Source organism: Cetorhinus maximus, chromosome 15, assembly GCF_964194155.1.
Source record: "Cetorhinus maximus chromosome 15, sCetMax3.hap1.1, whole genome shotgun sequence".
Classification (NCBI taxonomy): Eukaryota; Metazoa; Chordata; class Chondrichthyes; order Lamniformes; family Cetorhinidae; genus Cetorhinus; species Cetorhinus maximus.
In genome coordinates, this window is record NC_135893.1 from 102,418,009 (window position 1) to 102,440,867 (window position 22,859).

A 22,859-nucleotide genomic window follows, 5' to 3' on the forward strand; every position below is an offset into this window, starting at 1 on the left:
CCCCACCCCCACTCGGGCTATCTGTACCTTGCTTGTCCTGCTTTCTACCCTTAATTATCACATTCCTTTAGATAATATCACCACCTTCAACACCTCTTTGTGCTTCTGTCTGTGACATCTTTTGGTTATCTCCACCTATCACTGGCCCTCTATCCAGCTCTACTTGTCCCAACACCACCCCACCCCACCCTTAAACCAGCTTATATTTCACCCCTTTCCTATTTTTACTTAGTTCTGTTGAAGGGTCATTCGGACTCGAAACGTTAACTGTGTTCCTCTCCGCAGATGCTGCCAGACCTGCTGAGTTTTTTCAGGTATTTCTGTTTTTGTTTTTGTTATCAAATTTTAAGTTATTATAAATTAACTCCTTATCAGGTGTTCTCGCACTGTACTTCTGCTTCCGTGGGTTACATTTATTACATTTTGTTACTCACAACAGTCTCCTGAATTTGCAAACTCATAAGCATGCCTGAACATAACGAAATGCAACATAAATTTCACTAGTTACGCCAATAAGATACTATTTGCATATGGATTTCATGCGTAATGAGGCTTCATATTAGACGGCAGTGGGAATCACAAATACTTTGGGCAGAATATTAGCTGCCAAGGAGAGGTGGGCTCAATCCTCAAAAAGTGATGCTAGGTTGCAAACCTGATAGGCCGCCCATTTCCAGGTTTGCAGGCAGGTAGGGAACACCCATGCATTTGTTGGGAAAGCCATTGAAACATGCAAAACAAGTGATTCATTCCTAATTGAATCCTGCATTCTGGCTTTAAAGAGCCAGCACATGGGTTTCGTGAGCTGTATGGAACTTACCAGGGTCAACAAGGGGAGAGCACAGCAGGGAGTGCTTCTTCGGTAAAGCTGACAGGCTAGGAAGCCTTCAAATAGTGGCCCAGGTTTTCGCTCCCGTGTCGGGTGCGCGGTGATGGGAGGATTCATGGCTCCGCAAACCCTACCTTTAAAAATTGGCTGCCTGGATGTCAGATTTTCAGTCCGGGGGTGTGGGGGGTGGGTGGAATGCTGGATTAGAAATCGGGGGGAGCCACCTCAGAAGAACTGAGGAGGCTGCCGCTTGCGGATACGGACTGGATGGAAGGCCTATATCAGGGATCCGGCACTGTGTCCAAATTTTTAAAATAAATAAAAGATAAAACGTCCCTCTATCCCTCACCTCTCATACACCCCCCCTCCCTCCCTCCCAAGCGAATTTTGGAAAATTAACACCAGCGCATCGACTTCCTCATTAGCCACCTCTTTCCAGACCCTAGGATGTGGTCCATCGGAACCCGGAGACTTGTCAACCCGCAGCTCCCTTACTTACTTACTTCCCCGCTTATGCTCAATTTTCTCGCCTTCCCTTCTGAAGACACTGCGACTAATCTGCACCTTCACCACATGAACAATAATCTGGTGGAGTGAATCACTTGCGTTGTAAAATGAGCTTCATTTTCATTCCAGTTCAATTGGACAGGTTCTACTGTGAATGGTCATCTGAGGAATCAGATTACAGCCCAGACAGCAAAGGCGAAAATAATTCCACTAACTCTTATTCTGATACCTTGGTCAAGTGGCCATTTTAACGTGTTTGTCAACGTAGCTTGGATTTGTTTCTACATGTTGAGATGGAATATAAATGATGTGACTGATACACCAAGTTTTCATAGAGTGGTGATCTGCAGTTCAACCCTCTCCCCGAGGAGTGGCACTCTCAGGTCAGCAGGTTACAATCTGTCTCTTATGATTTTCCAGCTGCACAGAATCCAGGACGTGCAATTTCTGCAAATTCCATTTCACATGTGGAGTGTCTGATCATGGAATCACCCCAAAAATATTGTGCACCAAAATAAGGAGATATAGCTCACAATTTTCTTTGTCTCCCCTTCCTTGATACATAACAATTCCCTGATTGACAGGCGCCTTCTGATACCTCACCTAACTGATCATTATTCATGAGCAAGCCTTGAGAGTAATGCCTGAAGATTATTTGAAAGCAGGGGGTCATTTCTGACCATTGTGTGACAATGATTTGATTTTCTTGTTCCAGGCCTTGTTCTGTTCTGATCCAATCAACAGGGGCATAATACGATATTACTGAATGATCAGACACTCCACATGTGAAATGGAATTCGCAGAAATTGCATGTCACTACAAGTGATCAGGAGTAGGAACTCGGGTCAATTTCCCCTTCTATGGCCAAGAGTGCTGAGTTAAATTGTGGACACCCTTCACTGGCACATCACATCAGGGAGGGGATTGTGCCCATGAATATCCTAATGTAATGATGATGTCATGCTCATAAAACTAAAAAGTAAGGTGTCCATTGCCTAATTAAATTAAAGAAGAGAGCAACATGAAATATTAACACCACATACCGTCACAAAATAGATTCCAGAAAATCAGGTGACTTCTGTTGTGCTTTCTGGATGGACAGATAAAGACAATATGTCTGGAAAGTTACTTAAGAATGCATATGGCTTTCCCAGGTGCTAATTGACTACCCCTCACCATTTCAATGGAAGAGCTTTAAAATGACAATTGGCCTCATGAAGATGGGATTTCAAATAAACTCAGTGAGATGATCACATCTGGAATATCTGATGAGATAGCAAATGTTTCCCCATTGTTTGTCAAGTACACTGGAATACATTGATACACTGAAACTGGCTGGAGAGGGAGCCGATACTTTATTAATTCACAAGGGAGCCCAGTAAGGCAGTCTGGAACCAGTATCTCAGACAGAAACATCATACCCAGCTAAAGGAAAAAACTCACCTCGAAAAGCCAGTCATCTCAAACAGTGAAAAGGGGCTACCTTGCTTTACCTACAAGATTATAACTCTTCACTACAGAGGCTCATACACAATTTCGACTGAAAAGCCAGAAACTTCCAACCTCCATTTGTCTTTAAAAACCAGGAGAGAATCCTTCAGGCCTACAACATTTTCAGCCACCATCTTAAGGACCATAAACAAGTGACCTATTTCTTGTTCTTCTGATAGTAATCTAAGTGCATGTTACATCCCTGCTAATCATCTTTTCTCGTGTGTGTGTGTGTGTGTGCGTGCGTGCATGCGTTTGGGGGCGGGTCTTATTGTGTTTATATTTAAGGTGTTGTGAAAATAGATATTTATCTTTTCTTTTGATTTAAACATACAAGAAAGCCTGTTAGTGTCTATTCTTTTATAGTAACAACACTCAAAACAGTTAAAACACTTCTCAGAAATACATCTTGTTATGGCCTGGCAAGAGGTGAGGAAAGGGCAAGACATACCCCACACCTCTCCCCGTCAGTAACACTAACCTCCATGGTTCATGCACTTATGGAATAAATTCACTGAGCCATCCATCAGGGCAACTTACATTCATTGTTTAACTATATATAACATGGCTACCATTTGAATCACAGTCTTTATTCCTACAGTTAATTTTTGAGATGATAGTTAAAGTGAGAAAAGCGCTGAAGCAGTTCAGTCACAAGGCTTAACTATTACTAACCCTTTGGTGGTAAATGTTAAAAAAATAATGCTGACTATCTGACTACCTCGACAACAACTCTGCCAATGATCTGAAGAATGGCAAAAGCTCCAGCTATGCTTACAATCTGTTTGACATATTATTGTCTTTGAAACTGAGAGGTCCTGATTGATCTGTCAGGCTGCAGGACCAAGGACAGTGCCACTAAAATCACCAGTGTTGACAGAAAACATGTCCTGGCTGAATCAACCTCTGCATTCAACTACTGTCAACCAGCATGTAGAAAATGATCATCAACATTTGGAGTGATCTTCTATGGTGAATATTTCACATTAATGGATTTGATAATAGTGCACTCCTGTTTAATCTGTAGAGGGGGAAAGGGCGAGATGTCGGACTCGTTAGTCTAAAGCAGACAGCGGAATGTTTTCAGATGTAAATAATAGACGAATTAACAATCCTTTAAAAGAAATAACTAGTGTCTATAATGCATTATTAACCAAACAATGCTGGACTTACGGTACCCAGTTTAAAACATGTAAATCTTCTAATACAAAACCAGACTGGGATCTCTGAAGATATTTTATCCATAACATTGTTCAATGAAGAAAGAAATAAAGGCTTGAATTGTCCATAAACAAATACCTTTACCAACAGGTTGAAATGTGCAAGGAAGCTATTCCCAATAATAAGTAGAAAATTACCCTTCCAACTCAATCATGCAATAAAAGAGTATAATTGTCACCACAATTATGCAGATTCATTTACTAATTGGTAGAAGCAATAGAAGATTTTACCTGCCATTAGTTTAAGCACCAGACTAGCTAAACATTATTCTGCACAACAGCTAACAGGCTGAGCGACGCAACTAAGGACTTTCAAATGTATTTCTTCCCTATTTATAGCAAGCCTTTAAGTACACCCTATTTCAGAAGTCAATTACTTGCAGGATTGTTTCAGATGGTAAGTACAGATGCCTTTCAGTTTGCAGACAGTGATGCCACTGTTGTAATTCGATTCAGAAGAAGCACATGTAATTATCCTAAACAAAAGACAAGTTGTCAGATGTTTATTAGCCTGCGAGGCACACCAGTTAATAAATTAGCAATTTACTGAGGCGAGAAACATGAAAAGTCTTTTTAATCCAGTCCACCTACTTCAGATCAATCCCGTGAAACTGGTACTGTTGAGTGCTGCATCTCGACTTCTATCATCACATGTAAATCACAAGCTTCTAAGTCCTCTTGCAGATGCTACAAATTTGATTCAGGTGTTAATGACAATTGCTTCTGATCTTAAAAAGAAATTACGAATGCTGTCACTGTCGGGTTGGCCCCCTCAATGAATTCAAGTAGGAAATACCTGCCTCGACTGTCTGATTAGCTGCTAGTTTCTCGTCAAGAAGACAGCTGTATCCGTCCATGCTTACTTATTCAAATGCACAGAGCTCCCTTCCCAGTGGGTAACTTTTAAATGACAGGAACATGCATGAATGTTTGCACTCCAAACATTGAAGCCAGTGCTCGGCATACCTTAAAAAAGGTATTCACAAGGGTCAGGTACTTTTGAATCCAGGTTTGACATTAACCTGGAGTTTTACTTTACTCCATGTATTGTTGACAAGCCTACTTCCCTGGGGGGTGGGGGGGGCTAATACTACATAGCCCCAGAGTCAGTTAAGGTCACTTCATAGTGATTCAATACTAGATGTTGCATAGAATCTAAAGCATTGAAACAGGCCACTTGGCCCAATTGATCTTACTTTATTTTACTTCATCTTAGCACTTATCAGCATATCCTTCTATTCTCACTTATATATTCACCTTGCTCCTCCTTAAATTTCTCATTTAAGGTTGAGCAGGAGTGATGACAACTGTGACAAAGATAGGCTGCATTAAACAGAGGAGCACATCATTTGCCACTTGTGTGCTAATGTCTTTTGCTGCAGAACTGCAGACTGCTCAAATGACAGTCATTCTGAAGCTCTCAATGTTGTTTTTCCTCCAAATCAACCAAGGCCACAGAGGCAGGAATGTCCATATACAGGCAGAGTTCTTCAGGGCACAGCAGGCTACAACTACTTGGGAGAATGTGCATTCTGTGGAGGCCCTCCTGGCCGGTCAAGGTCGCAAAAGCACCTTTTTGAGATCCCAATGGTCCTTTCACAGACAGAATTTGGTAGAGGCATGTACCTCGTTGTGGTGCTCCTCAGCTGCTGTACATGCTACTCTTATAGAGGTCATTATTTATTACAGCAAGGCAGTCTCAAACCGTCTACACAGGGTTGATCTTGTGTGAAGAGTTCAGGGAGGGTAGAATTGCTAAAGACGAGTGCAACAATACAACACGTAGCAAAATCTTGCTGTTACTGTGGAAGATTCTTTGCACACTGTCTCACATAGACAAGACAGTAAGGGGATGGTTGCCCTTTCAGCTTGAGAAGTTGAGTAGGTTTGCAACACGAGGGCCACCTATTGCTCTTCAGGAAACCCAGCAGCCTAGTTGGATGGTCCCTGTCTGCTGCCATCTTGTTCAGATGCCAAACCAAATGAATTCCCCAGCGTTCCTAAAAGTTGTGACAGTTGCTTGGTAAATATATGCCCGCATGGCACCCTGGCAGACACTGCACAGATCTCTCAACCTGGAGATATAAAAATGGTGTGAAGCTGTAACCATGGCAACCACAGATGACCATGGCGGCAGCATCATCATGCAACAACTGGCATAGATTTCCTGTTGCCTCTTTGGTAAAGGACACTCATTGAACACAGTGCTCTTTGTTAAGTTCCAATAGCTGTTTAAAAAAGACCGAAACCAAGACAGACTCCTTCAGACAGAGTTTCATTGCTCTTCATAAAACTCTCCACGGTCTCAGCTGTCATCCCTTTTACACAACCAGCTGGGTACTTAGTTAAACAACCTAATAATTAGCAATTGAACTTCTTTAACTGTTTCCTTCCCTAACGCTCCTCGCTAAAGGTCTTCATAGGACCCTGTGTGGTCTGTAGCTGCTTTGCAGGAGTATTACCTTGAGGACAAATCACCATCGTATGCTGCCTCACCACCTTTCCTCCAACCAGTCCTGCTGCTCCTCTATTAGAATGGCAAACACAGCAATATCCATTGTGAATTTCACATCTCCTCCTTGGAATCTTTCACAGCGGATGCGGACAAAAATGATCCCGGCAGTCTCAGTCCCCCAGGCAGTCAGAACCACCTCCTGAACTGTCCAGGTGTAAAGCCAAAACAAAATGCTCAAAAAAACTCTTTCTCAGGCCCAGTAACTTATAGGCAAAGCTTGCTCAGTCATCAAGACTCAACAGACCCTCACTTCCACTAGCCTCAGCTGTTACTGGCCTTTACGTATCTCATTCTAAGTTACCCTGGTACGTTGTGAGCGCGATCTCCTGGATTTTAGCCTGCCAGTGATGTTGCTAAGCTTTGTGGAGACTCGGTGAAAGCTAAAATGAGCACTGCGGACTTAGCTGCTTCGAATTGGAATGGAAAAATAATGGAAATGGCAATTGTCTTTATTTTCAGACCTTAAAAAAAAAATCAGGTTATTGTGTGCGACAGGAAAACCAAAAACAATTACATTCAAGGCTTTGTGTTTATTGCCAGTCAGCAGTTTTAGTGGCTTTCCCTCATGAGCAGTTGATTTTCCCTTTCCCCAAAGAGTACTACAGTATTCTTTTCAAATTACACAAAGGGGAAGGCAAAAAAACTCAACAGCAATTTATGTTAAAAGAACATTTTAATGATAATTCTAGATTGCTCTTATGGGGACTAGCCTCTATTAAAACCCACGTATGCACAAATCAAAGATAATAGATCTATTCCAATGGCTTAATACATACACAAAGCATTTAATTTGTTAATAGAAAGCAACTACTCATCATTAATCAGAGTTTTCCTGTAAATTATACTTTTCTCTTTTTACAAGTTATCTGTTCCTTTATACATATATCATGCACACAAGGATGTACATGAGAGTACAGTACACAAGAGTACACGGAGTAGAAGTAGGGAATGAATTGAACTGTCCATATACGATATATTCTTACAGGAAGGTCACCAAGGAATTAACAGGGAAGTGTGCACACCACACAAGGAAAGTTAATCATGTAAATTTAACTAAAGTTTACTTTAGGAATTACTGACTACACTTACCAGATTGGTATCGTCATTGATCCAATTCTCTTTCCTAGTTCTCTGCCTCTGCTTTCCTTCTTCAGCACCTGCTTCGCTTGACTACACCCCCTAACCCAAAATGCAGCATGAGACCCGAGTATGATTCAGAGCAGAATCACAATCCATTCGGACTGGGGACGAGTTAGTGAGGCTGCCAAGATTGTCAGAGACTGGAGAACCTCAGTCACTATTCAATGAGCTTCTGACCTGCCTGGCTGAATGTCAAGATTTTGACAGCAGACATTTTGCAAATGAGAACTGGATAACCTTAGAGCACAACCCAGCAAAATTGTATATTATGCCATTTTACAGAATGAGGAACCTCTTAACACTTGAAATGTTGCCAAGCCTGAAGTATTAATTATTATTTTTAAAGTATACCTCAGGAAAGTCGTCACCAAGACAGATTAAACGATAACGCCAATAATTCATTGAGTTCCATTGCTCCACACCAGCCTGTCCAATTGTACTACTTACCAAAGTTGTTCCTTGAGCTTGTCGGTTGCATGTTTTCATGTTGCACGTGAATTGCAACCTTCCCATCTCTTTCCACGTGATTGCTGGTAGGCTGACCCTGCTGCTTCAGAACATCAGTCAGAGCCCTGGAAAGGGAGAAAGAAAGTTTTTCAGAAATAACCGAAGCCTCTCGCTATCCAGGCTGGTCTGTGGACAGAGTGCCCTCCAGCTACTTTGTGTTTCTAACATTAGTGCGGTGCAACTCATATTGTTATTGGAGCTGTTGCAGGATAATTCTATTTTAATGATGTGCAAGCTACAGAGTGTTTCCACCCGAAACGCCGGGCACGCTTAAGCAAGGTGTAGGCGCAGACTTTGTAAGTGACTATGTTGGAAATGCAAATCATTAGTGACATTTCCCCACAGCCCCCCCACCCCCAATTTAAACAATCGCCCAATTTAAACACGGGATGTTTTAAGTGCTGGGGACTAAAACTACCAGAAAGGAGGTTGTAAGAGGTGCCGCATGATGCAAGGTTACTTGCAGTCAAGTTTGTAGTCAGTGGATAGTCTGCATAGATGAATAAAGCAAATTACCAATGCATTGATTGCTCAAGCGAGCAATTTCATCTTGTTCTCCATGGACATCTGGCAGCAACATAAGGGGCTATGCAATTTTATTGAATGGCAAGAATTCCGTAGACACAGGGAATTGTAGATTGCACCACGTGGTCTTACATGCCCTGTTGCACAAAGCCACGAGCTACATGAATCAGAAAGCTTGATGTTCAACTCATTTGCAATTATCAACGCTGAATTACACAAATCAATGGGTGCTTTGCAGACAGCTCATCACAAAGCCTTCATTTAAGGTAGTCCATAGTTCCACAAATAATCAAACCACAAAAGAAATCTCAGTGACTCCTGCATGATCAAGGCTCAAGGAACTCAGGATACCAGTAGAATGGTGTAGATGTAGGGGAGATGGTGGCATAATGGTAATGTCACTGGACTGGTAATCCAGAGTCCCAGGTTAATGCTCTAGGGACATGGACTCAAATTAATAAAAATCTGGAATTATAAAGCTAGTCTCAGTAATGGGCTGTTATAAAATTCTATCTGGTTCACTAATGTCCTTTAGGGAAGGAAATCTGCCACCCTTACCTGGTCTGGCCTACATGTGACTGCAGACCCACAGCAATGTGATTGACTCTTAACTGCCCTCTAAAATGGCCTAGCAAGCCACTCAGTTCAAGGGCAATTAGGGATGGGCAACAAATGCTGGCCTTGTCTGTGACGCCCACATCCCATGAAAGAATAAATTTTTAAAACTTAGAAGCAATGCTTCAGTGCATTTCGGATCGGGCAACGCGTGTCTGACCAGGCTAACAAGGGATGTGGTCCATGTATTGCATGATTCAAAACTCTGCCCGGCTGCACAATGTATAATCATGGAGGCACAAAAAGAGGAAAGCCCCCAGATGCAGGAGGAGTCAGTTTAGATTAGTGACCCATAAACATGAGTTCAAATCCTACCCTGGCAGCTGGGGAATTTAAACCCAATTGATTCAAACCTGGAATAAAAAAGCCAGCATCAATAATGGTGACCACAAAACTACCAGACTGTTGTAAGAACTAATTTACATTTACTAACGCCCTTTAAGGAAGGAAATCTGCCATCCTTACCCGGCCTGGCCTATATGTGATACTACACCCACAGCTGTGCCTCTTAACTGCCCTAGTAAGCCATTCAATTGTATTCAAGAAGGCTGATCACTACCATCTTCTCAAGGGCAATTAGAGAGGGGCAATAAATTCGAGCCTTGCCACCAATGCCCACATCTCATGAACGTATAAATAAAAAGAGGCTGTAACAGAATTCGAGAGCTCTCATACGCAAGACCATCTCTTAACTTTGAGAAGATCTCGCCAGTGTGAGGAGCTGGAAAATTCCTGCCTTTAAATCTATTTTCTTTGGTTCTTAACCCCTCCACCAATGGGAACAATTTTTCTCTATCTAGTCTGTCCAGACCGCCGTGATTTTGAATACCTTTATCAAATCTCCTTTCAACCTCCTCTTCTCTAAGGATTTCAACCACAGCTCTCCAATCTATCCACATAAATGAAGTTCCTCATCCCTGGAACCATTCTTGTAAATCTTTTCTGCACCCTTTCTAATGCCTTAAATGTGGTACCCAGAACTGGACACAATACTCCAGCTGAGACCAAACCACTGTTTTATAAAGGTTCATCATAACTTCCTTGCTTTTGAACTAAATGCCTCTATTTATAAAGCTCAGGATCCCACATGTCTTATTAACTGCTCCCTCAACCTGCCCTTTGTGCACATAAAATCCTAGCATTCTCTGTTCCAGCACCAACTTTTAGAATTGTACCCTTTATTTTATATTTATATACTCTTCATTCTTCCTGCCAAAATGCACCACTTTACACTCCTTTGCATTGAAGTTCATCTGCTGTGTGAATTTTTTTCATATTTGTTCATGGGTTGTGGGTGTCACTGTCTAGGCCAGCATTTATTGTCCATCCCTAACTGCAGAAGGCATTTTTAAGAGTCAACCACATTGCTGTGGGTCTGGAGTCACATGTAGGCCAGAGCAGGTGAGGACAGCAGATTTCCTTCCCTAAAAGACATTAGTGAACCAGGTGGGTTTTTATGACAATGGTTTCATTAGACTTTTAATTCCAAATGTTCATTGAATTCAAATTCCACCATCTTCCGCAGTGGGATTTGAGCCCAGGTCTCTGGGTTACCAGCCCAGCGACATTCCGACTGTGCCACCGCCTCCCCATTCCACCAACCTGTCTACGTCCTCTTGAGGTCTATCACTATCCTTCTCAGTTTGCAATACTTCCAACTTTTGTGTCACCTGCAAATTTTGAAATTGTGTCCTCCACACCCAAGTCAAGGACATTAATATATATCAAGAAACAGTGATCCTCACACTGATCTCTGAGGGATACCACTGTTTACCTTCCTCCAATTTGATAAATAACCCTTTACCACTGCCCTCTGTTGCTGTCACTCAGCCAACTTCGTATCCATGCTCCCAATGTCCATTTTTATTCCAGGGGCTTTAACTTTGCTGACAAGCCTAATATGTGGCACTTCCTCAAGCACTTTGTGAAAGTCCATATACACAGCATCAACTGCCTTACCTGCATCAACCACCTTCCCTCATCAATCCTCTTGCTACCTCATCAAAAAAACTCGATCAAGTTAGTTAAACATAATTTGCCTTTAACAAATCCATACGAACTTTCTTTAATTAATCCATTTTTGTCCAGGTGACTGTTAACTTTGTGCCGGTTTATCATTTCTAAAAGCGTTCCCACGACGAGGTTATACTGGCCGGCTTGTAGTTGCTGGGCTTATCCTTACACCCTTTTTTAGAAAAAGGGTGTAACATTTGCAATTCTCCAGTCCTCTGGCACCACCCCCATTTGTTAGGAGAATTAGAAGTTTATGGCCAGTATTTCTGCAATTTCCACCCTTACATCCCATAGCGTTCTTCGGTGCCTCTGATCCGGTCCAGGTGATTTAACAACTGTAAGCCAGCTTTTCTAATACTTCCTCTATCAATGTTTAGCCCACCAGTATCTCAGTTAACTCATCCTTCATGATGATTTTGGCAGCATCTTCCTCCTTGGTAAGGGCAGGTGCAAAGTGCTTATTTACTACCCCAGCCATGCCCTCTGCTTCCATCTGTAGATCCTCTTTTAGGTCCCTAGACAGCACCACTGCTCCTCTTATCACATATATATCTAGAGAAGACTTTTGTTTTCTCCTTTATGTTAGTTCCTCTCTTATTCCTACACTCAGCCTGGTTCTTACTTGTATTATCTACTTGGAATCGATCATATGGCCCCTTTTTCTGCTTAAATGTATTCTCTCTTTTGCCATCCAGAAGCTCTGGCTTTGGTTACCCTACCTTCCCCTCCTTGTGAGAATGTAGCTCCACTGTACCCAAACTATCTCCTGCTTAAGGCAGCCCATTGTTCCGTTATAGCTTTGCCTACCAATCTTTCATTCCAATTTACCCGGACAGGTCCAGTTTCAACCCTGCAATTGGCCCTCCTCTAATTAAGGATTTACTTTACATTGCTCCTCGTCTTTTTCCACTGTGTGATACTATGATCATTGTTCCCTAAATGCACTTGATCCACTTCACCTACCTCATTCCACAGAACCAGATCCAGCTTCCTCATTGGGTCAGAAACATACCCATCAAGTAAATTCACCTGAACACACTTCTGAAACTTTTCCCCTTCTTTTTCCTGTACACTATTGCTGTCCCAGTTTATATTAGGATAAAAGAAAGTTCCACATTATCAATACCCTATCATTCTTGCAATTTGCTTATTTCCCTGCAATTTTGAAGCAAAATGTATTTGTACAAATCAAAAAAGGTGATTAAAATACTAATGTACATGGTTTAGAATTTGTATCCCTGAAGATTATAAACAATGAGCAATTTGTTAGCTTGCCTCCATAATCACTAAATACCTAACAACCATTATGCTGGAAGATCTCTCATCCTGGGCACCCAGCATGGGTTGTTTGGCATAGGCTATTCTTTCTTGTAAGCGTAAAAAGATTAAAAAAACAGAGGCAGAGGCATAAGCAGACAGTCGAGTTTTAAATGGAAAGACAGGTTTTCAGCAAGCTCACAGGGCAGTTATTTTGTTCAAGTCAAGCGAGATGATCCACTGATACTGGGAGAGGTAGCCTGTTCATTATTTTGCAATTATTTGTAAAAACAGTTTGTACTGACGGAGTTAAGTAACTCCACTCATAACTATTCCTCTCCAGGTTCAATTACTGTGAAACAAAGTAGTTTAAAGATTTGTAATTGACCGCATCCTCCGCATCTCGCTCCACTTTGAGTTTGGGAGGGTATTTGGGGATATACGCAAATGATACATCACAAAGGTGTGCAATTGTTACACCCTGGATCAAACTATCATACAGTGAGGGATTGGACATTCTGGACACACTGAGATGCAGGATGCTTAAATGGTTTATGGGACGTAACAAGCATTTGTTGTACCCAGGAAAATACCGCAACATGATCTGAATTTGTAACATGCAGATAATGGATAAACCAGTGTCCATTACCCACGTCTGCAGGCACCTTCATTCCTCAGTTGTCTATTGTCAATTGTGAGTATGGACAATGGATGTCAGTGCACTGATTGACAGAGAGAGCCATCAGTTACGACTGACATCAACCAGAAATTGTATTTCTGTAATTTCTGCTGGAGTCTAAGGTTATCGAGTCGTGAGACAGCTGTGCATCTAGTGTAAAAAACGACCAGGAGAGAAATTCAACAAATAAATCTGGAATTATAAAGCTTGTCCCAGTAATGGTGGCCATGAAACTATCAATTGTTGTAAAAATCCATCTGGTTCACTGAGGTCCTTTAGGAGAGGAAATCTGCCGTCCTTACCTGGTCTGGCTCACATGTGATTCCAGACCCACAGCAATGTGGTTGGCTCTTAACTTCCCTCTGAAATGGCCTAGCAAGCCACTCAGTTCAAGGGCAATTATGGATGGGCAACAAATGCTGGCCTTGCCAGAGATGCCCACATCCCATGAGACAATAATAAAAAGAGATGGCGGAGCATAAATAAAGAGAATCCTGTGCTAACAAATAAGGGATTAGTTTCAGGGAAAACACAGACTTATGGAGAAAGGTAATACTGTAAAAACAGCCTATTGGATCTTTTTATTAGTATTTTGTATTGAAAGCTATTCAAATACAATCCTAAAACAATAAGGTGGTATAAGTTTGTTAAAAGAATCAACCAGAGGTGGTGGAAAACCAAAGACAGATCAATAGGTGCTAAAAGTCACAGGAAAGAGAAGGCATAAGTATCAGTCAGAGTGGAAACAGTTTAAAAATTCAGAAATCCAATTTCATGCAAAAGATAAATGTCATTACAGAATGCCACACAAATGGTCGAAATAAATAAAGCAGGCTGAAAGGTTTAAAATTACTCTGCATTTAGATAAATATGTAATCTGAATCAGATTAACACATTGATATATTTAAAGAAAGAGGAGCCTAAAGATATTGACTTCCTTCACATTGTTTGCAGGGGGATTTATAAAACAGCACTGGATAGATAGGAAAGCATAGGAGCCTGATTATGAATAATACAATTTCAACCAAAAGAAAGCAGAAAGACAGGGGGATTGGCACAACGTTCTGTTACAGCTCAAAACTGTTGGGCTCAACGCAATGGATGCAGTTCTTTGAGTGATGGGATAACTCATGCTCATATTGGAACAATGAGATTAGAGACTGTCAGAGGCTGCAATTAGATAACTCAGCAGAGACCAGCTGAAGTTAGTAAGAAGGATAAATGAAGGACGGGGAGCAATATTAGCCAATTGAAAATGTGGGGGAGATTACCACAGAGCGGAAAAGAATTCCAGGCCAAAGAATAATCCTAAATAAAGCTACAGGAGAGAAGAGAGAAAGGTCCTAAGAAACACGATCCACAATAAGAAGTGGAAGATTCTGAATACATGCCAGACATTTATGCCTGGTAGAGGCGCAAGTCACCATTTTATCAGGAGAGAACTTCAAAACTGCATGTCATCGAAAACAAAAATGCTTTTCGAAAGCTCGTAGACAGTAGAGCTGATTTGTCGGAAAAGCCCACATTGATTTTCAAATTGACACAAGGATAGCTGTCTCTCTAGTAGCCAATTTGTAACATGTTTAAAAGGAAACAGGCCACCTCAAAAAACAATAAAAATAAATAAAGCAGGGCACAATGCTTTTGTGTACAAATTGAGTTTGTGGCCTCCTAGCTTGAAGAAAAAAAAATACAGGGAAAAACATATGTCATTCAAGAGCTGAGAGATGCTCTGCTAAAGTGCCCTGCAACACAAACCCTTGAACCTCCATCCCAGGTAGACACGGTCAAAATTGAACAGGAATTTCCTAAGCTTTTCGAAGATCATGGTGAACTCACAGGTGAACATCGCATTAAATTAAGCTTGATGAAAAGCCTTTTCTGTAGCAGTTCTTAGAAAACTCTCTGTTTCAATTTTCTTCATAAGGGAACAAGAAAGAATCAGGAAGGGGAAACTGGATATATCAAGAGTGGGGGGAAACTACAGGCTGTTGTGCAGTAATAGTTGTCATCCAAACAGCCAGCTTTGTACAATGTGATTTGGACCAAGAATTGTGCGCTTGTCTATTGGAAAAAGAGGTGATGCACTCGCTCAGTCAGACTCCAGCACCTTTGGAGGAAAAGAGAACACTTTTTTTTCCTATAATTATTTAACAATTCTGGATTCTGACGAATCCATCTTTTGAAGGGATCAGCTCTGGTAACAACATCTATCATATCAAATTCAGAACATTTCCAGACGCATATGTCAATGTTCACGGAAGGCTGCCAAGAGGTTGCATGTCAGACAGATAATATTCTAGTAAAAAGAAAGGTCCAATCAGAGCACAATGTGTTGAAGGAAATATAAACAGAAAAATTAACTCGAATGATTCGTTTAGGTTTCAAAGAGCAGAATCAAATTCCTGGAACACATAATTGTTTCTATAGGTATTAAAGTGGGTCTCGACCATGCTCAAGAAGTCTTCGCTAATGAAGATGAAAGAAGACTGTCCCTTACTGGGACAGTGAATTAGTTAAGCATGACTTCTCCCCATCTTCAAAGGGACTTTCTAAGAAAAACCAAAACATAAATATGGATTAGTAATTGATTGAGATAGCCTTTTCTTTAAGTCTCTTTGAACTAAGTAGCTCACAGATAGTTATGCGACAGGAATCTATCATTGGGGATATATTTTCATCTGGGCTAGGAATCGACCAACTACAAAAATCTCAGCAAGGAATATCACAGACTTTTCAGTACGAGGAAATAGAACCGATCAAAACTTCCAAAGATAAATTCATATGTAGATGTTATTTTACAAACATTGCAGTGACAGCAAAATTGGTTACATGAATCAAGCAATAAGCTTGAAGATGAGTCAATCTGATTGAAGTCAACAACATTGGTGGAAATAGAATCAGGGTTAGGCAGCAGGTGATTAGCGGATTGGACCTTAACCAAAAAAAACAATAGTTCAAGATGAAACAGAAATACCTGGAAAAACTCAGCAGGTCTGGCACCATCGGCGGAGGAGAGCGCAGTTGACGTTTCGAGTCCTCATGACCTCATGAGTTCTGTTGAAGGGTCATGAGGACTCGAAACATCAACTGTGCTCTCCTCCACCGATGCTGCCAGACCTGCTGAGTTTTTCTAGGTATTTCTGTTTCTGTTTTTTGTTTTGGATTTCCAGCATCCGCAGTTTTTTGCTTTTATCTCATAGTTCAAGATGAGTTGCTTTAGCAGGCATTTATTTGGTTATTCCTGCATCGTGCACTCTGAAATGTTTAACTCTACAGGAAAGCAAGGGATCCAAAAAATGCAGAAAAATTACTCAAGAAGTATCGATGGTGACCAGGTTTGAGCAAGCGACTTGGGCAAATCATCAGGAACCACACAAATTTCACAAAAGTACATCAAAAATGTAGTTCCGCCCATGATGCTTTCTGTCCTACCAGATCCACAAAAGGTCAAAACTAATCCATTCAAACTACAAAGTGTTACCTATCTTCAGACTGTAGATTGCTTCTCAATGTATCGGAATCATTGTAATAACCAAAGCGGCAGCTCAGGCGGGAGTGAGAAAGCTGAAATCTGTATTTTCTTGCAATGGGATGCCTGAGCAAGTACTTTTGGAGAATGGACAGTTCTCGTGGAAGAATTTGTTCATTTCCAGAAGGAGTTTGGTTTTACTCAGCTTAGAAATAGCCTTAAATATCCACAAAGTAGTAGAAGAAGTAAAAATGGAGCGAAAACTATAAAGGATCTAAGAAAATGAAAAATTCTACATTTAGCTCTGCTCAATTATGATGACCCATAATTGGCAAATAATATAACCATGCTTAACTGCAAATGGGAAGGGCAACCCAAAGTAACCCTAACGATTCTGCCAGAAATCTATACACAATTTCCACAAATGAGCATTTATTGGAATAATTCTTTGAATGGAGAATGTAGGGGGTTATTGGGTAACTGATGATTATCAGTTGTATATGGTCTAATAAACACCAGAAAAGGTATTTATGGAGTGAGCATAACTAGAGACAGTGCAGACTGGTTATTGGGAGAATAACATCATGTTGAAAAGAGGTTAGACACCATAAGAGAAACTTCTTGGCATAAAAATCACACCCAATGGCTGGATGCGATGTCACGACCTGGAGTCCATTTTATGTTTACCCACCTTAGCCCTAGCACATTGAATGTAGCCAGTCGCATTGTGCCTACTCTGGTGTAGGCTGAGATCAGCCCTTGAGGAATGTTGGACCGTGGGGTTTGTAGACGGACAATTCAGTGCCACATTAGACACTCAATAGGTCACATGGAGGTAATGTATATTAGTATTGTAATACTGTATTTATATTTTTCGGATTAGCACATAGACCCCATCTAGTGGATGATGTGTGAGGAGTGATTTCCTTTTTCATGAATATTGACGCTGACAAGGGACATCATAAACAAGACTCTCTGTCTGCTGGTGGCACAGTATTTGGTTTTCTTTGGAGGGGCAGAACTTGCACCATGTGCTCGGGGCTCTTGTAACGATCATCAGACTAACCTGGAGGCGTTACTGGTCTGCATGTGGACAATCTATAGGACAAGGGTCACAAAGGTTCAACCTAATAAACAACAGCTTTAATACCGCCACGAAGCTCTTCCTCCACACAAAATGGGACCAACAGGTGCAATGGGTTTACAGGACAGAGCAGTGGAGTGAAAACCCGCAAAACAATTCAAGAAGCAATTAGATGGGTTTTAAGGGCTGGGGGAATTGTCGGGTCTTTCATGTAGAATGGAGCCAATTGTCTTCCTCAGCTGCAGTTACCTCTCGCAGTAAAGCCAGCGAGTTAAAGAAAAGCTTTGGGGGTGGGGGGAGGCAGTTGGGGGTAAAAGAGTGCGGAGGAGCCCAGCTCTACAATTGCTCGTTCACTAACCCCGGGGATGAGCGACATCTTCGCGAAGAGACGAAGCTCCTGAGCAAAGCAGCGCCTTCTAGCGAGCTGCCCCTGGATTAACCCATTAAACTCATGGAGATGGGAGGAAGAGTTGACCAGGAAGGGGAAATGGAGAGGTGTGAAGCGGGTGACTCAGTGTGACAGTCAGACCCTGGTCTGAGGAAGGGTCAACAGGCTGTATATGTTGTGACGGGCAGTTGCATATTGCCCTGAACAGAAAGTTAGTTAGTTAGTTTGTTGTCGGTTACCTCCCCGTTACTTCCTCACTGCTCGGCTGCAGCAAATTCCCCCCTCTCCCTCCTCTGGCGTTAACAGAGTTTCCCAGGTCACAGACCCACCATGTCCACACACCCTGTTTGTTTCTGAGTATCGGGACTATCGTGCGGTCGAGTTGCACCGATTAAGAATCACGGAAAGCAACTGGCTCCGTGCCTCCTAAACCCAGCTCTTACATCCCAGGCACCGTTAAAACTAAGTGGAAAGTGTAAACTATCTGTGTCCGGCTGCGGCTGGACGGGCATCTCCCAGGGAAAGTCAAGTGGCTTTTCCAGATCTGGCTAAATGGTGCAGGTTTTACCCTTGGGGATGGATACTGTAGGGAGATGGTTTTGGTCAGGTCGCTCTGGGTTAAAGCCAATGTGGCTTCAAGGTAACTAAAACATTGGGAATTTTGGGAGGAGGAATGTGGGGTGAGTTGGCAACTCGAGGGGAGTCAAAGGACAAGTTCTTATTTGGGTTATTGCGGGGCGGGAAACGTATGATCCATTTGATTAGTCATTTGGGACAGGAATAGCTCCGAGACTGGGAGGATTTTGACATTTCTTTGTGGGCACATTTCATGGGAGGCGCGGTTTGGAGCGGGTGGGGGGGTGGGTGAAGCGGGACACTGAGCGGCTCTCACACCGTTACCAAGCCGCCCTGGAGCCGCTAATTCCGGACTGGAAACCCAGCCCGGGGAGGGTGGGTGGTGGGGAGCGGGGGCTTTGCACAGGTACAGATAGTGAGAGAAGCTCCTCAGAGCAACAAGTCCTGTCTCTCTCTCCCTCTGTGCATCACAACATCTACAATTCCAGAATCTCTCAAAGGCTGAGATGCCTGGGGGGGGTTTTTTTGTGCAAGATTTGGAAACCAAAATAAAAAGTTAAAGTTTTGGTTGCGTGACCTTTAACCTGGTTGGCTAATTTGGTAAAACCCGCAAGTTTATCATTCCTGTTATTCCAAACACCCCAAAAATAAAACAGGTCTTTCCTGCATCAACAATTTCCAACATGAAAAAGGTTTAAGCTAGTGATAAAAGCAAAGAGGAGAGAAATGGAAAGCTGAAGACAGTGTTTGTCTTCAAGGGGAAGACTGTGCGGAGAAGATTTCAAACGCAGCGGCTGAGGCACAAATCGACTGGGGTTTTTTTATTTTAAACTGTTAAAACAGCCAGTGACAAACACAGGAGAAATCCCACCAGATATTCCCTCCAGTTCTGTTCTCGGGCCCTTTTAACACACCAGGGTCCCAAATCTCTGCCAAGACAAGCTCACCTTCATCACTGAGGTTTCATAACAGGGTCCCATTCCCTCCAGATTCCTCTTTGGAAGAGGAGGGGGAGGGAAGGAGACAAATCGTGAGCCCCCCTTTTTTTTAATGCCGAGCCCAGCCGCGGATACAGCCAGGGGGAGAGGTGGGGTGGGGTGGGGAATGGTCTTACCTGGACACGTTCAGCTCCCTCTGGGGTCTCTGCGATTTCTCCAGCCCCAGTTTGGTGAAGATGCCAACCAGGACCATGATGGCCACCACGCCGCAAATGAAATAGACGATCAAGTTAGTTTTATCCCGGGTGTGGTCGAACGCCGTCTCGTCGGGTCTCTGGGGGGGTTTGCCCACGTTGGCCCAGTTCGGGGTGTCATAGTTGGAGCAGATGCTTTGGTCCAGCCTGGACTCCTTGAACTGGCAGCAGTACCTGTAGCCGCATGTCCCGCAGCAATACTGGTAAATACTCGTGTTGCAGTTGAAAGCTGCGTCGAACTGGCCCATCACGTCGAAGTAGCCCCGGCAGCGGTCCGGGGTGGCCGGGAGCTCGGGGCCGCCCGGTTCCTTCGACGTGTTCTGGCCGGAGACCACCAGGATGCCCCCCAGCCGCTGGCCGGCTTTGCCCTGGGCGATGCAGTCCAGCGCCGGGCACCACAAGCCCAACAGGTCCAGCAACAAGTAGCGCAGGAGACGGAGGCTCATCGCCTTCCTGGGCGGCATGGTGGGCTGGGAGAGAAGCCGGCTCCGGACTCCTTCAGGGTTCAGGCATTGTCCCCGGGCGGGAAGGGGGACAGACGCATTGCCGCCTGGTGCGCAACCCACAGCTGCCTCAAGTTGCGGCTTGGCCCGGACCCTCCTCCCTCCCTCCCTTTCCCTCTCTCCCCCCCCCCCTCTCTCCCTCCCTCCCAAACCCTCTCTCCCCCTCTCCCCCCCCCTCTCTCCCTCCCTCCCAACCCCTCTCTCCCTCTCCCTCCCTCCCAAACCCTCTCTCCCTCCCTCCCAAACCCTCTCACCCCCTCTCCCTCTCTCCCCTCTCCCCCTCTCTCTCCCCCTCTCTCCCTCTCTCTCCCCCTCTCTCCCTCTCCCTCCCTCCCAAACCCTCTCTCCCTCCCTCCCAAACCCTCTCTCCCTCCCTCCCAAACCCTCTCACCCCCTCTCCCTCTCTCCCCTCTCACCCTCTCCCTCTCTCCCTCCCAAACCCTCTCACCCCCTCTCCCTCTCTCCCCTCTCACCCTCTCCCTCTCTCCCTCCCAAACCCTCTCCCTCTCCCCCTCTCTCTCACCCCTCTCTCCCTCTCACCCTCTGCTCGGGTGTCCGTCTCCCAGTTTACACCTGTAAGGAGGGCTGGGGCTGGGGTTGGGGTCGGGGAGGTGGGCGGATTGGCTTCTGAGGTGGGAGCTGGCCGAGGGTGGTCAGTGCCTGGTCACTCCCGGCGGGACTGGGTCCGACCGAGGGGGGTCATCCAGAAAACCCCAGCCTCAGGTTAGAGCCGAGACAAGACCAATCCGGACCGCTAACATTCCCCCCAAAAAGCACCTCCGCCGAGTTGCAGCCGATCAGTCAGTCAGTCAGTGCCAGGCAATGCACCTCATCATCGTCTTAAAGTTACAGCCCTTTCCTCCCGTCTGTCCAAGGCGAGGTTTAAAATCCTTGTCCATCCATCTCCCTCCCTCCCACTCCCCCTCTTCCCCCTCTCCTCCTCCTGTGGGTCTAATATCCTCCAGGTCTTCAGGCGATGAACAGGAGTTGAACGAGCTTCGCTGGAGATGCTTCTGAATGGTCACCGCCGTGTGAGAAAGGGCATCGAGTAAGTAACTGGCCGCGGTTCCTCTCCGCTCTAGACAGGAGCTCCCGGGACTCAGTTAAAGGGGCAATGCCTGTGTTGCTCTCCGGCGTCACACTTAACAGCCAGTGAATGAACCCAGATGTTTACACAGCGGGGTGACTTCGTCTTGTTTATTTACACCAAAAAAAAAAGGATGAACTTTAAAAAGTTGTGTCCCCCTCCCCAATGCCTTTAGACAAACGCTCGGTTTCCTCCCCCACCTCCACCACCTCCTTGAGGTACAATGGACTGTCACTTTTAGAGAAGACGGTAAACAAATATCCGCAACTGCACCCTACTGGCTCTGAAACTACAAACTAAACGGGATTGGATCCCACTTATGTTTAACCTGGAGGGTCTGCGTGTGGATTCCGAAATGATTCCGAAAAACTGTCCCACTTAATTTTTGATCATTCTGCTGACTTCAAAGTTTCTGGGTGCCTTCCCCCCCCCCAACCCGCCATGGATAGTTTGACCATCACGGCTCTGACCTTGTTCCAACACACACACACTTGTCAACATTACAGATACAGAGAGAGAGAGAGAGTCATCATTAGGAGCATTTCCTAATTAAGAATAAAGGAGGTGGGGTGTGTGGGGGGGAAGTTGGAGTCACAGATCTTTCGGTATCATTTCTTAACAATCAGCAAAGATTCAGCATCAAAGCGAATGTGAATTTCTGTTTTTTACACCAGAAGTTGAGCACCCAGGGAAGAGAGACAACAGACAGACAGACCATCACTGGCTGACCCGGGATGCCAGACACCAAGCCACAATGACAGTGAATGTGCGTGGAGCAAATAAAATGTAAAAATAGTGGAAACAGTCACGTTATTTTGAGGTCGCAAATTCGCCGAATCAAATCCGGAAGAAAGTGGCTCCTTGGGATCCCTGCGGCGACTTCACATCAGCATCGCGCGATGGAGAATAATAACCTCTAATCTGCAAAAGGTTTGTCAAGTTCTGGGGGGAAAAAAATGTTATTTCAAACACTTTTGAAGCTAAACGATTGAAATGCAGTCATCAGGTTGTGTGTGTGTGGTTTTTTTTTTGCTCAGTTGCTCAGACAGCAAATAACTGGAGCCCTAAATGTGGTACATAAATTTCATCCTGAATACTGAGCTTTCCCATTTCCTCTCAAACACCAGTCTCAATGGTGAAAAATCGGACAGGTGGGCAATGTCTCAATAATAGCGCCAAGCGGACGTCTCAGCAACCGCACTCTGAGCTAACAAAACCCAGGGTGGGCAATTTTACAGTGGGAAATTTCACCTGGTCCG

General features: G+C 43.8%; 1 protein-coding gene across 1 annotated transcript in view; it reads right to left on the reverse strand.

Annotated features, from left to right (window-relative positions):
• Nucleotides 1-20,704, reverse strand: part of shisa9a (shisa family member 9a) — a 314,843-nt gene extending 294,139 nt beyond the window's left edge. The window contains exons 1-2 of the mRNA XM_078559129.1: nt 19,933-20,704; nt 8,150-8,274 (exon numbers count right to left, since the gene is read on the reverse strand). Coding sequence (XP_078415255.1) covers nt 8,150-8,274; nt 19,933-20,474 — 667 coding nt within the window. The 5' untranslated portion in view covers nt 20,475-20,704. The remainder of the gene's footprint in view (nt 1-8,149; nt 8,275-19,932) is intronic.
• Between the last annotated feature and the right edge of the window lie 2,155 nt (nt 20,705-22,859).